This window comes from Ranitomeya variabilis, chromosome 2 (genome assembly GCF_051348905.1).
Source record: "Ranitomeya variabilis isolate aRanVar5 chromosome 2, aRanVar5.hap1, whole genome shotgun sequence".
NCBI classification, from domain to species: domain Eukaryota; kingdom Metazoa; phylum Chordata; class Amphibia; order Anura; family Dendrobatidae; genus Ranitomeya; species Ranitomeya variabilis.
This window is the reverse complement of record NC_135233.1, coordinates 198283871-198296792: the sequence shown is the minus strand read 5'-3', so window position 1 is coordinate 198296792 and position 12922 is coordinate 198283871. Positions and strand designations below refer to the sequence as shown.

The 12922-nt window shown below is 46.2% G+C and overlaps 1 protein-coding gene across 4 annotated transcripts in view; it reads left to right on the top strand.

The window, feature by feature from the left end:
- The window catches only part of TAF7L (TATA-box binding protein associated factor 7 like), a 52899-nt gene that overhangs the window by 26364 nt on the left and 13613 nt on the right, over positions 1-12922 (top strand). For all 4 annotated transcript variants that reach the window (XM_077283434.1, XM_077283435.1, XM_077283436.1 and 1 more), the window contains 7 exons: positions 3149-3275; positions 3398-3456; positions 3555-3627; positions 5482-5586; positions 8470-8634; positions 9098-9210; positions 9298-9357. In XM_077283434.1, coding sequence (XP_077139549.1) covers positions 3149-3275; positions 3398-3456; positions 3555-3627; positions 5482-5586; positions 8470-8634; positions 9098-9210; positions 9298-9357 — 702 coding nt within the window. The remainder of the gene's footprint in view (positions 1-3148; positions 3276-3397; positions 3457-3554; positions 3628-5481; positions 5587-8469; positions 8635-9097; positions 9211-9297; positions 9358-12922) is intronic.

Sequence of the window (12922 nt, the reverse complement as noted above, 5' to 3'; positions counted from 1 at the left end):
CCATACGTCAATCATCTAGCAGGTACCCACAGTCAAGTGCCATGACCGAGGTACCTCACATTCTCTGATGGGCCGAGATCTATCACTCGGTGATCTCAGCTGTATATATCCCAGGAGTAGAACTCTGGACGGCAAACAAATTCAGCCGTCAGGGTTCCGCCTCAAGTCAGTGGGAACTTCACCCCGAAGTCTTCCATCAGATCTGCCTTCACTGGAGCTCTCCAGTTGTAGGTCGGATGACGTCCAAATTGAATGCCAATGTACTCGAGTTCGCGGTTCGGCCTCGAGATCCAAGAGCCATCGCACTCCATGCTCTGGTTCTGCCGTGGTACCAGTTTCCATAACTCCCCTTCCACTACTTCCGAAAGCCTTTCAGTAGCAGAAAGGGGCCACAGTGATCCTCCGAGATCCGCACTGACCACGTCAGTTTTTGTTTGTGGAGCTAGTATCTTCCCGCCTTATCGCAGCAAGACTGCAAGTAGGGACTTTCTCACAGGGAGTTTTCACACGTAGTTCTTCCCTATCGCATACTGTTAGATCATTGGGACCTTTATAGTCCTTGGAGCCTTAAATTAGACTCCTTTTCATCCAGGCAGACTTTACTATCAGAGAAAGTCGCCCTTTTTTCCTCTGCGATATCCTCACTCTGACGAGTCTTTGGAACTAGCTGCTCTGCTCTTTCAGACTTTTTTCCCTTATTACCTTCAAGGCAAGGTTGTCCTCAGGCCATCCCCATCCCTTGTTACCAAGGTGGTACTGTATTACCACTGTTATGTGGGCATACTTCTTCCCTCATCTCTTTCGGCACCAGTCCACAAAATGGAATGAGTTCCCCATATTCTGGGCAAAGTGAGTGCTCTGAGTAGGTACGTCTCAAGGACGGCGTCCTTCCGACGGTTGGACGCTTTATTTGGGCTTCCTGACGGTAGAGGAAGGCTTCCTGACATTTTCAGGAAGGATTAGCCTTTTCATCGGCCATGATAACATGGTGAATTCGTTTCACCATCCAGGATTCCTTCCATGTTAGATGTCAGCCTATCTCCCTGTCTATCGAGGGTTCTAGGCACCAGGCGTCGGCAAGGCACGCCTGCAAGCTTGCGGATTCGTCCAGTCCGCATGCATTCTTGAATCACTATAATTCCCACACTTCCACAAATGTGAGTCTGGGCAGGCGGACTCTGCAGGCTGCGGTGGCGCACTTGTAAGTAGCGGTTACACAGGGCCTGATCTGATGTTGTCCCCACCCAGGGACTGCTTTGGGACGTCCCACGGTCTGTGTCCCCCAATGAGGCGAAGGAGAAATATGGATTTTTGTGTACTCACCGTAAAATCCTTTTCTCCGAGCCATTCATTGGGGGACACAGCTCCCACCTTGTTATTAGCTTATGCTTGTTTTTATAATCTGACATGCTATACTCTCATATATAATATGACATGCTATACGCTCATATGTTGTGATTGCACTTGCACCGAACTGGTTAGCTGAGAGCCAGCAGGAGGGTGTATACTGCAGGGGAGGAGCTAACTTTCTTTATATCACTTAGTGTCAGCCTCCTAGTGGCAGCAGCATACACCCACGGTCTGTGTCCCCCAATGAATGGCTCGGAGAAAAGGATTTTACGGTGAGTACACAAAATCCCTATTTTCAGTATCTTTTCCAAACCTATTGCAATACTTGTCGCTTTCTGGTGCACTTATTGTTTCTGTAGATTTATATGGGCAAACAGACGCCCCTGTCTGAGCTGGACACCCTGTGGAGACCAGAAGTAAACAGGGCCTTGGTCTTCCAGATTGCAGGAAATATTTATTGGCCACTTTTTGCACCCTAGTATTGGACTTCTCCAACTTCCAGAAAACATTCTGGGTTGAGATCTCTGTGTACATGATGCAGAGCTGTCCTGCATTCATGACATTTTTCTTAACACATGTCACTCCAGTGTCCGCTTCATTACTATTACGGATAATTCTAGATTCCGGTCAATGGAAAATCCACTGCATTGCTTCATGTCGGAATATGAACGCTGCAAACAGGCTAAATGTATGCTGTGTCATAAAGCCTCAACTGCAAACCAAGCCCAAGAGACGTCCTGTAGGATTATGTCCCAATGGTAGAGGATCTTCCTTATTGCATCATTAGTGTCCCAGTGTTCTGAAACTCTGGGGAGGGAACTGTGCCCAACGTTACAGCGACTCGGGTCCTTACACTTATCAGACAGATGGCCGGGATAAAAATCCTCAATTTGCCTGAAGCCCAATGGCTCTTTATGACTCCGTGGAACATTCCCAGGTATAGAGAATTACATCTCCTGTCATTGGAATAGTAGTGACCAACCTACTCTTAAAATTGATTTCCCGATTCTGAATAAAATAACTCCTAACCTCCACCGCAGCTTCTAAAGATGTGGCAAAATATGGAGGAATGGCATGAAATATAAAGAAGTCTGGCTGGTATAAACTATTAACTGAGGATTAATCTCCGCCAGGCACTGATTTACTCCTCCTGCTGTCCCTCGCCGACCCTCTGTTCCTCTCGGGCCCTCTGTTCCTCTCGGGCCCTCTGTTCCTCTCGGGCCCTCTGTTCCTCTCGGGCCCTCTGTTCCTCTCGGGCCCTCTGTTCCTCTCGGGCCCTCTGTTCCTCTCGGGCCCTCTGTTCCTCTCGGGCCCTCTGTTCCTCTCGGGCCCTCTGTTCCTCTCGGGCCCTCTGTTCCTCTCGGGCCCTCTGTTCCTCTCGGGCCCTCTGTTCCTCTCGGGCCCTCTGTTCCTCTCGGGCCCTCTGTTCCTCTCGGGCCCTCTGTTCCTCTCGGGCCCTCTGTTCATGTTGAGAATCCGTAACATACCTTTCCACCTATACATTTTGCAAGAACAGCAGGATAAGGGTCCCTAGTGTACGACCTAGTCAGTAGAAGCTCTTGGTCCTCTACATGAAGTAAAGGGCCCAGATCCCTCAGAGAAACTGAATGAATGAAACCCGAGATAGAGAACGTAATGGTCACCATGAAAATGCCATCCAGTCTGCCGGCAGCATGTCAGTAACTATGAGGAGCAGGTGGACTCTGCTGTCCTGGAGATTTCTAGAAAGTCAAATTACTAATGAATCTAATTCCTCTCTTCTACTGGTACTAAATGATTACTTTAATTTTTCTTTTAGATATTAGTTTGTACCCTTGATGGGGACCTTTACCCACCACTAGAGGAACCAACGGGAGCAAGTGACCCAAAAGCCAGCAAGAAAAAGGACCGAGACCGAGAAAAGAAGTTTATTTGGAATCACGGAAGTGAGTTGTAAAAGATTTAAGGTGACCTTGGTGATGGTTGTAGCGCTAGAGATCTGCTCACGTACATTTTTATCTCATTAATGTTAACTATACAATTTGTAAGACTTCATCTTCTTCTTCAGTAACCCTACCGCTGAAAAATGTGCGCAAAAGGCGCTTCAGGAAAACTGCCAAAAAAAAGGTGCGTTGCCTTAATTTTCTAAAATAATTGTATATTGTAATGTACAGTTATATCTTATAATGGGGTACTTACTGATGATTGCGATACTTTCCTTGCAGTACATCGAATCCCCAGACGTGGAAAAAGAAGTGAAACGTCTTTTGAGCACAGATGCAGAAGCCGTCAGTGTCCGTATCCTTTTACTAAAATTTTAATATAATTATTTTTTTTTATTTTATTTTTATTTTTTTCTGGCTATAAATATTAACATACAGCCTATATTGGAAGGAAGTTCCCAATTATATAAATAAATAATTGCAGATTAATATCAGTCTCAAAACGACTCCCAAAAAATGGATGGAGAAAAAAAAAAACCAGGTACAAAAATTATTTGTTTCTTTTACTATTAATCACCAAAATCACTTTATTACAACAAAGGCTACAATAAAAACAGAAGTCACACTAGACCTAATTAAAAAATAATAAAATTGAGAGCACCAGGATGTGCCTTGATAATTGAATTAATACAAGTAATATCGGTTTACATGGAAGAATAAATAAATGAGAACAATAAGGGCTCGAAGATGGCAACATCAGATACTAAATGGCTAACAGATCATAAAGGGTGTGTATAGAACTAACCCCCCATGTACCCATAACTACCATTACATGTAGTCTCCGTCTTGTGAACATCTGACTTGTGTACGAGCGTCAGATGGGCAAAAAAAAATAAAAAATTCTCACCTCTCCGGTTGCCCCACTGCCTGCCGTAGGTCATCTTGTCCTCCACTTTCTACCACTATGATGTGCCACATCTCCGACCTCTTGATTTCCGGCCACATCCACTGCGCGTCACAAGGTCACAATGCCAAAGTCTTGGCCTGTAGTGAACAGACCAGAGATGTGGTGCACAACAGCGGAAAGAAGGGAACCAGACGGGCATTGAGGCTGCTAAAGAGGTCAATAATGAGGGGACTATTGGTAAAATATAAATAAATAATCCTCTGACTGTCCGATCCTCTTCTTTCTATCGTTGCGAGCTGCATCTCTGGACTTTTCACTCTACGCCAGCACTTCTGGCCGCCGTCCAGGCCTCGGAGGTCACTTTGTATTATAAGGTCACAGCGCAAGTCATGGTGTCACTACGCCGCAACCTGACAACAGTCAGTGGCCGCCGAGGCCTGGATGTGGCCAGAAGTCCTTGCCTATGGTGAAGAAGCTGGAACGGGCTAGACAGCGAGCAGTGTGGAGGTCGGCGATGAGGTGTGTGTGTTTTTTTTTTTTTTTTTGCGGACCCTGTTCCAAATTTAAATACAAATTTGGGTTCTGAAGAAACCTGCAGAGCCATGTAGTTTAACCAGAGGACTGTCTGTATAAGTACATTGTCTTTTATGTACCGTATTGTTTGGACCATAAGACACAGCTAGGTTTTAGACGAGGAAAATGGGTGGGAGGTTCAGAATCTGGCCCATCATCAGTATCTGGCATATTAAACTAAATGTTTGGGCATAAATGCGCTGTCCTACTGGTTTAATAGGTACCTTCACCGTAATAATCTAGCCTGGTTGTTTGGGCCTGTGGGTAGGGTGTTCGGCCCTGCTCCGGCCCCTCAGCCGCCTCTGGTGTCAGTATCCTGTAACTGTTTTACATTTTATGCTGGCGTGGTCTCAAGTGCGGACAGCACTTGGGCACATTGATCTCCCAGCGATCTTCAGTAAAATCGCGCAGGATAAGGCGACTGTGCAGATCTTGGCTCGTTGTTGAGCTCATGTGCTGACACCACCGCCATTTTCGTGATGCCCGCCATGACGTCAAAGTGCACAGCGGGTGCTCCGCTCCTGCCTCTCTTGCTTTGCACCACGAGGACGCCCCACTCCTGCCGCCGGCTTCCTGCAGTACACACACTATAACGCACCCCCCATATTCCTTCCAAGTTTGGAGGGGGTGCTGCGTCTTACATTTTTTGGCATAAATCTGCTCAATTGTGCACATGTATGAATATTTTATGGGGGAAGTTCTGTTTTTTTTCTTGACTGTAGCTTTTAGGATGGGAGGTGATTGCTGAAGATGAGTCGAAAGAAAATGAAAACTTGACTGGCTTAGATGGTTCTCCTGGAATGTCCGTAATGAAACAAGGACATGGCTCTTCAAGTAATGGAAACTTTCATTCTTTGTGTCTTTCATTAGTACACAAGTTTTCTTATTTAAAAATATTTAAAAATGGCGTAAAAAAAGAAGAACTTTTCATACACTTACATCCAATCCTGCTTAGCCCGATGTCCTGACCGCCTGCCGACCAGTGCGGTAATTCCCAGGCTCTGCCCATACATACGTGGAGGAAAGGGCTGGGGCTGACACTCAATCGTGTAGTGCCATCTTCTGCACAGCCTCATGCACAATGGGGCCGTTCTTTATCCTTCTTTCTCCTTATTTTAGAGGTGTTTTCCACTACTGGACAACCTGTTCTTAGTAGCTCCACTGTCTGCTATAAGATAAAAAATGACTTCCTGGACAGAGCTCAGCGCTGTCTCCCCAGGCAATCATTTGACCCAAACATCTTGTGACCGCTGCAGCCAATCATTGGCCATGGATCAGTTGCCACTTTCACTCTACCATCAGAGCGGAGAACAATGCTTCTGCAGCTGTGATGGAGTAGTAAAGGCCGGGACAGGGGACATAGCCATTTCCTGCCTTTGATGTGGGTCACATGCCAAGCCCACATCTTCCACATGATGACTGAGTTATTCCACCATCATCTGTCTCTAACAGCCGCAGGTGGAGTGGTGCTATGCACGTCACTGTTAACCTGATAAATGCCACTGTCAATCTCTAACCACAGCATTTATCATGCACCAACAGAGGGTACATGTCATTCCACTAGCTCATTGGCGCAACCGTGACATGATTGTAAGACTGTGTGCACACTTCGCGTTTTTTTCGCTATAAAAATGCTATAAAACTGCAAAAAAAACCGCTCACATTAAGCATCCTATTTAATAGAATGCAATCCGCATTTTTTGTGCACATGCTGCGTTGTTTTCCTGAGCGGAAACGCATTCCAGAATAAAACGCAGCATGTTCATTAATTTGCGGAATCGCGGGGATTCCGCAGACATAGGAATGCATTGATCCGCTTACTTCCCGCATGAGGCTATGCCCACCATGCGGGAAGTAAGCAGATCATGTGCGGTCGGTACACAGGGTGGAGGAGAGGAGACTCTCCTCCACGGACTGGGCACCATATAATTGTTAAAAAGAAAAGAATTAAAATAAATAGTGATAATACTCACCTTCTGATGGCCCCTGGAGTCCTCCCGCCTCTCAGCGGTGCACGCGGCCGCTTCTGTTCCCATGGATGCTTTGTGTGAAGGACCTGCGATGACGTCGCGGTCACGTGACCGTGACGTCATCGCAGGTCCTGCACTCAAAGCATCTATAGGAACGGAAGCCGCCGCGTACATCGCTGAGGAGATCGGGGGGCCTTCGGAAGGTGAGAATAACATTTTTTTAATTATTTTTAACATTAGATCTTTTTACTATTGATGCTGCATAGGCAGCATCAATAGTAAAAAGTTGGTTACACTTGTCAAACACTATGTTTGACAAGTGTGACCAACCTGTCAATCAGTTTTCCAAGCGATGCTACTGATCTCTTGGAAAAGGCTAGCATTCTGCAAGCTAATTATGCTTGCAAAACGCTAGTGTTTAGCAGGAATATGCATGCCAATTCCGCATGCGATATACCCGCCGCAGGAGTTGCAGAATTGCCGCGGAAATTCTGCAACGTGTGCTCTTAGCCTTAGGCATTACCATGACAGCCGGTGGTCTGCTGAAGACCCCCGGTTCTGTCACTACGATATTCCTGTGAATGCCAGCCTTTAGCTGTCCAGCATGGGATACTGTGAGATTCTTTATACATGGCACTGCTGATGCCCTGCATGTATAGTACAAGCGATTGGATGATCGCAGCTTCAAGTCCCCTAAGGGGATTAACAAGTGCACTAAAAAGAGCTAAAATGTTTTTAAAAATATGAAATAAAAAATTACCCCTTTTGCCCAAATTGCCCCTTTACAATAAAAGAAATTTTAAAAATACACATTTGTATCGTTGCAGTCATAAAAGTAGGATCCATCAAAATTTAAAATAAATTAGTCCAATCTGTAAACGGCAAAACGAGAAAAAAATGGAAACACCAGAATCTTTTTTTTTTTTTTGGCCAACGCAACATTGCAAAAACGTCATATCTACCCCAAAATCGGATCTGTGAAAGCATTTTTTTTTATTTCCCCCCAAAATTTCATTACTTAAAAAAAAGTTTGGTATCTGTGTACTTGTACTGACCTGGAGAATCATATTGCCTGGTCAGTTTTACTATATAGTGAACATGGTGAATAAAATGACCAAAAACCAATTGTGGAATTACACTTTTTATGCCATTTCGAAGCACTTGGAATTTTTCCCCAATTTCCAGTGTGGCACATGATAAAATTAATGGTGTCATTTAGTGATGAGTGAATATACTCATTACTCGAGATTTCCCGAGCACGCTCAGGGGTCCTCCGAGTATTTTTTAGTGCTCAGAGATTTAGTTTTTCTTGCTGCAGCTGAATGATTTACATCTATTAGCCAGCATAAGTACATGTGGGGGTTGCCTGGTTGCTAGGGAATCCCCACATGTAATCAAGCTGGCTAACAGATGTAAATCATTCAGCTGCGGCGAAGAAAACTAAATCTCCGAGCACTAAAAATCTTGAGTAACGAGTATATTCGCTCATCACTAGTGTCATTCAAAAGTACAACTCATCCTGCAAAAATCAGCCCTCATACCGCAATGGGGATGGAAAAATAAAAAAGATATGGATCTTGAAAGAAAGGGAGGAAAAATAAAGAAAAGTAACCGGTCATGAAAGTCCCGTTTCGCCCCTTAGTATGGTTTTATTGTTGAAATGTTCAGTATGTGTAGCCTGGATTCAGCGCCATACCCGTGTGATTTATACTTGTATTTATCCTTCGGATTTTCTGCTCTTGATAAGTGGAACGAGATGAACTGCGCCAGATCTTCAATGACATTAGTAGCAGCAGTGACGGAGAGGATGAGGAGGGCGAACGGCAAGAAGAGGAAGACCTAAACAATATAGAAAACGAAGATGATCAAAGAGGGCGCCAGAATGGTCAGGATGGGGGCACCAACCAAATAGGTGAGTAGTGGCCATGCAGCGGTAAGTGGGGGGCGAGCGGCAGCAGCACAGCTTGGATTACATCTGTGTAATTCCCTTTAAGGCTCGTTCACACGTTGCTTTTTTTTCTGCTAATTTTTGACACGGAAAATACGCAACTTCTTACACTGCTAACGAAGTAATAACATGTCTGAAGCCTCCTGCACATTGTTGTTTTCCATGCAGATTCTCTTTCCATTCACAGTGTGTCAGTTCTATAAGCGTTTTTGTAGTGTTTTTCATCCATTCAATTGCTGGAGGGGAAAAAAAAGCATTTTTCCTGCCAACACTCTGATTAATGCAGCAGAGTAATTTGCACATACCCTGAAATCACTAATTATAAAGACATTTTCTGGTTACAGAATGTTGCACTCATTTCCCCCCCATGGTTCTGGTCACTGATCGTTGGTGCTGATCTGTTTCTGAATCCGTATTTTATTTTTAGTATTAGAATTGCAGAAACAGGTTGAAAATCTACAGAAGAAACTACGGGAGACGCAGGAGAGAAGGAAGCGTCAGGAGGAGCTGATTATGAAGGTGGAGAACGTGGCTCTGAAGGTAAGGAACCTGCATCTATGGGGTATGGGGGAGCGAGGAAAGATCAGGGGTCTCACCATCTTCTCTCTCCATCTGTGATCCCCCCAGACTCGTCTACAAGCCGTGCTGGATGAGTTCAGGCAGCAGGAAGACCGTGAGAAACAGCAGGTGAGCTGCGCTTTGTACTGTGCGTCTTCTTACCTTCGTCCATTGCCGACGGCGGCTGGTTGTGTGCCGTGCTCAAGCACCGATGATTTATTATCCACGTATCTGGCATCGCTGCAAGCGCACAGACCCACGGAGTGTAACCAACATGTTGTGGGGAATGGCGACATTTTATGAGTAATAAACAGTAATCAACCGAAGATTACAAGTCATCCAGCAGGAAACGAGCTGTGTAAAAATAAAACAAGTAGGCACAGCATCACTGCAATGGCAGAAATCTCATTTGAAACTCCTCTACAGGTTTCAGAGGAGCTCCATGACAAGCACAGGGGCCACCAGCAGACCCACAGCTGTCATGACAACCCATCGGCGACCTGCCATCACTTCATGCGCTCGCCGATGGGTGGAAAAATGGCACACCCGCATGTCAGAGTATGTCAGAGATTGACAACTGCATTTAACAGGTTAACTATCGTGTGCGGAGCACTGCTGCACCTGTGATTGTTAGCAGCAGGCCCTGGCTGTAATACACAGCCATCAGCTACATGTACAGCGGATGTCATGAAGGCGTTAAGGACTAGACTAGTGAATGTGAATAACAGCCGGCTCCTGCAGCCGATCTTGTCGCACCTGACTAGGCCCAAGATTTAGTACAGTCGCCTGATCTCAGCCTAAAGCTACAGTGGGGGGAAAAAAAGTATTTAGTCAGCCACCAATTATGCAAGTTCTCCCACTTAAGATGAGAGGCCTGTAATTGACATCATAGGTAGACCACAACTATGAGAGTCACAATGAGAAAACAAATCCAGAAAATCACCTTGTCTGATTTGTCAAGATTTATTTTGCAAATTATGGTGGAAAATAAGTATTTGGTCACCTAAAAACATGCAGGATTTCTGGCTCTCACAGACCTGTAACTTCTTCTTTAAGAGGCTCTGTCCTCCACTCATTACCTGTAGTAATGGCGCCTGTTTGAACTTATCAGTATAAAAGACACCTGTCCACAACTTCAAACAGTCACACTCCAAACTCCACTATGGTGAAGACCAAAGAGCTGTGAAGGACACCAGAAACAAAATTGTAGCCCTGCACCAGGCTGGGAAGACCGAATCTGCAATAGGCAAGCAGCTTGGTGTGATCAAATCAACTGTGGGAGCAATAATAAGAAAATGGAAGACATACAAGACCACTGATCATCTCCCTTGATCTGGGGCTCCACTCAAGATCTGACCCCGTGGGGTCAAAATGATCACAAGAACGGTGAGCAAAAATCCCAGAACAACACGGGGGAGGGCTAGTCAATGACCTGCATAGAGCTGGGACCACCGTAACAAAGGCTACCATCAGTAACACACTACGCCGCCCGGGACTCAGATCCTGCAGTGCCAGACGTGTCCCCCTGCTTAAGCCAGTACATGTCTGTCCGGGCCCGTCTGAAGTTTGCTAGAGAGTATTTGGATTATCCAGAAGAGTATTGGGAGAATGTCATATGGTCTGATGAAACCAAAGTAGAACTGTTTGGTAGAAACAAAACTCGTCGTGTTTGGAGGAGACAGAATGCTGAGTTGCATCCAAAGAACACCATACCTACTGTGAAGCATGGGGGTGGCAACATCATGCTTTGGGGCTGTTTGTCTGCAAAGGGACCAGGACGACTGATCCATGTACATGAAAGAATGAATGGTGCCATGTATTGTGAGATTTTGATGCAAACCTCCATCAGTAAGGGCATTGAAGATGAAACGTGGATGGGTCTTTCAGAATGATAATAATCCCAAGCACACCACCAGGGCAACGAAGGAGTGGCTTCGTAAGAAGCATATGAAGGTCCTGGAGTGGCCTAGCCAGTCTCCAGATCTCAACCCCATAGAAAACCTTTGGAGGGAGTTGAAAGTCCGTGTTGCCCAGCGACAGACCCAAAACATCACTTTTCTAGAGGAGATCTGCATGGAGGAATGGGCCACATAGCACCAACAGTGTGTGCCAACTTTGTGAAGACTTACAGAAAACATCTGACCTCTGTCATTGCCAACAAAGGAAAGATAACAAAATATTGAGATGAACTTTTGTTAATGACCAAACACTTATTTTCCACCATAATTTGCAAAATAAATCTTACTAAATCAGACAAGGTGATTTCTCCTTCGCCTCAGGGGGAAGACACAGACCGTGGTGTATGCTGCTGCCACTAGGAGGCTGACACTAAGTGATACAAAAAAAATTAGCTCCTCCTCTGCAGTATACACCCTCCTGCTGGCTCTCAGCTAACCAGTTCTTGCTTAGTGTCCGTAGGAGGCACACGGACGGGTCTGCTATTCAGACCCAAAACTCTTTATTATTTTATTTTTACCTCTTACTTTTTTGATTTTACCTTCTACAACGAAGGGGCGACGGATCCTTTCAAGGTTCCGATCTCCCCGAACCATCAACAGGTGAGCAACGGAGAGTGTCGCCTCTCTGTATCCTCTCCTGCGACGTGGGATGCCATGCCTGAGCTGATTCTTAGGGGCGACGGGCCCCTTCAAGGGCACCGATCTTCCCACACCCTGAATGGACTAGCACATGGAGTGTCGCCTCCATGTATCCTCTTCCCCAGCCAGGCCTATTGCCGGACATTCAGCCCTTTCCCATAATAGGTGATTAACCCTTTGGATGTACAGAGGCCCCTCTCTGGCGTCCGAGCAGCTTCCACTGCACCACCACTGTTGAAAGCGGATGGTACAAGGAGGCGGACGGTACCTATCCACCTCCCTGCTAAAGGACGATGGATTGAGGGTTCCTCTTTATCCCTGCACCATCCAAACAGCAGCGACAGCACAGGATCTCTTCTAACTTCCCTGACCTGCTGAACAGAGCTGCATACTCGGCCTTGCGGCAGCTTCCTAGGTGAGTCCCGAGAATCTAGCGGCTGGAGGGCTCTGCACAACCGGCGGTTTTTCCTTTTCCATTTCTCCTTCGCCTCATTAAGGGACACAGACCGTGGTGTATGCTGCTGCCACTAGGAGGCTGACACTAAGTGATACAAAAAAGTTAGCTCCTCCCCTGCAGTATACACCCTCCTGCTGACTCTCAGCTAACCAGTTCTTGCTTAGTGTCCGTAGGAGGCACACGGACGGGTCTGCTATTCAGACCCAAAGCTCTTTATTTTATTTTTACCTTTTACATTTTTGATTTTAGATTTTATTTTTTCCACGGACGAATGGGGCGACGGATCCTTTCAAGGTTCCGATCTCCCTGAACAATCAACAGGCGAGCACGGAGAGTGACGCCTCTCCGTATCCTCTCCTGTGACGGGGGATGCCAAGCCTGGGCTGATTCTTAGGGGCGACGGGTCCCTTCAAGGGCACCGATCTCCCCGCAACCTGAACGGACGAGCACATGGAGTGTCGCCTCCACGTATCCTCTTCCCCAGTCAGGCCTAATGCAGGACAACTGGCCCTGTCCACCCGGGGACTGAACTCCGTGGATGTACAGAGGCCCCTCTCTATGGCGTCCGAGTGGCCCCCCCTGTCCCACCTCTGTAAAAGTGGATGTCACAAGGAGGCGGACGGTTCCTCTCCACCTCCCT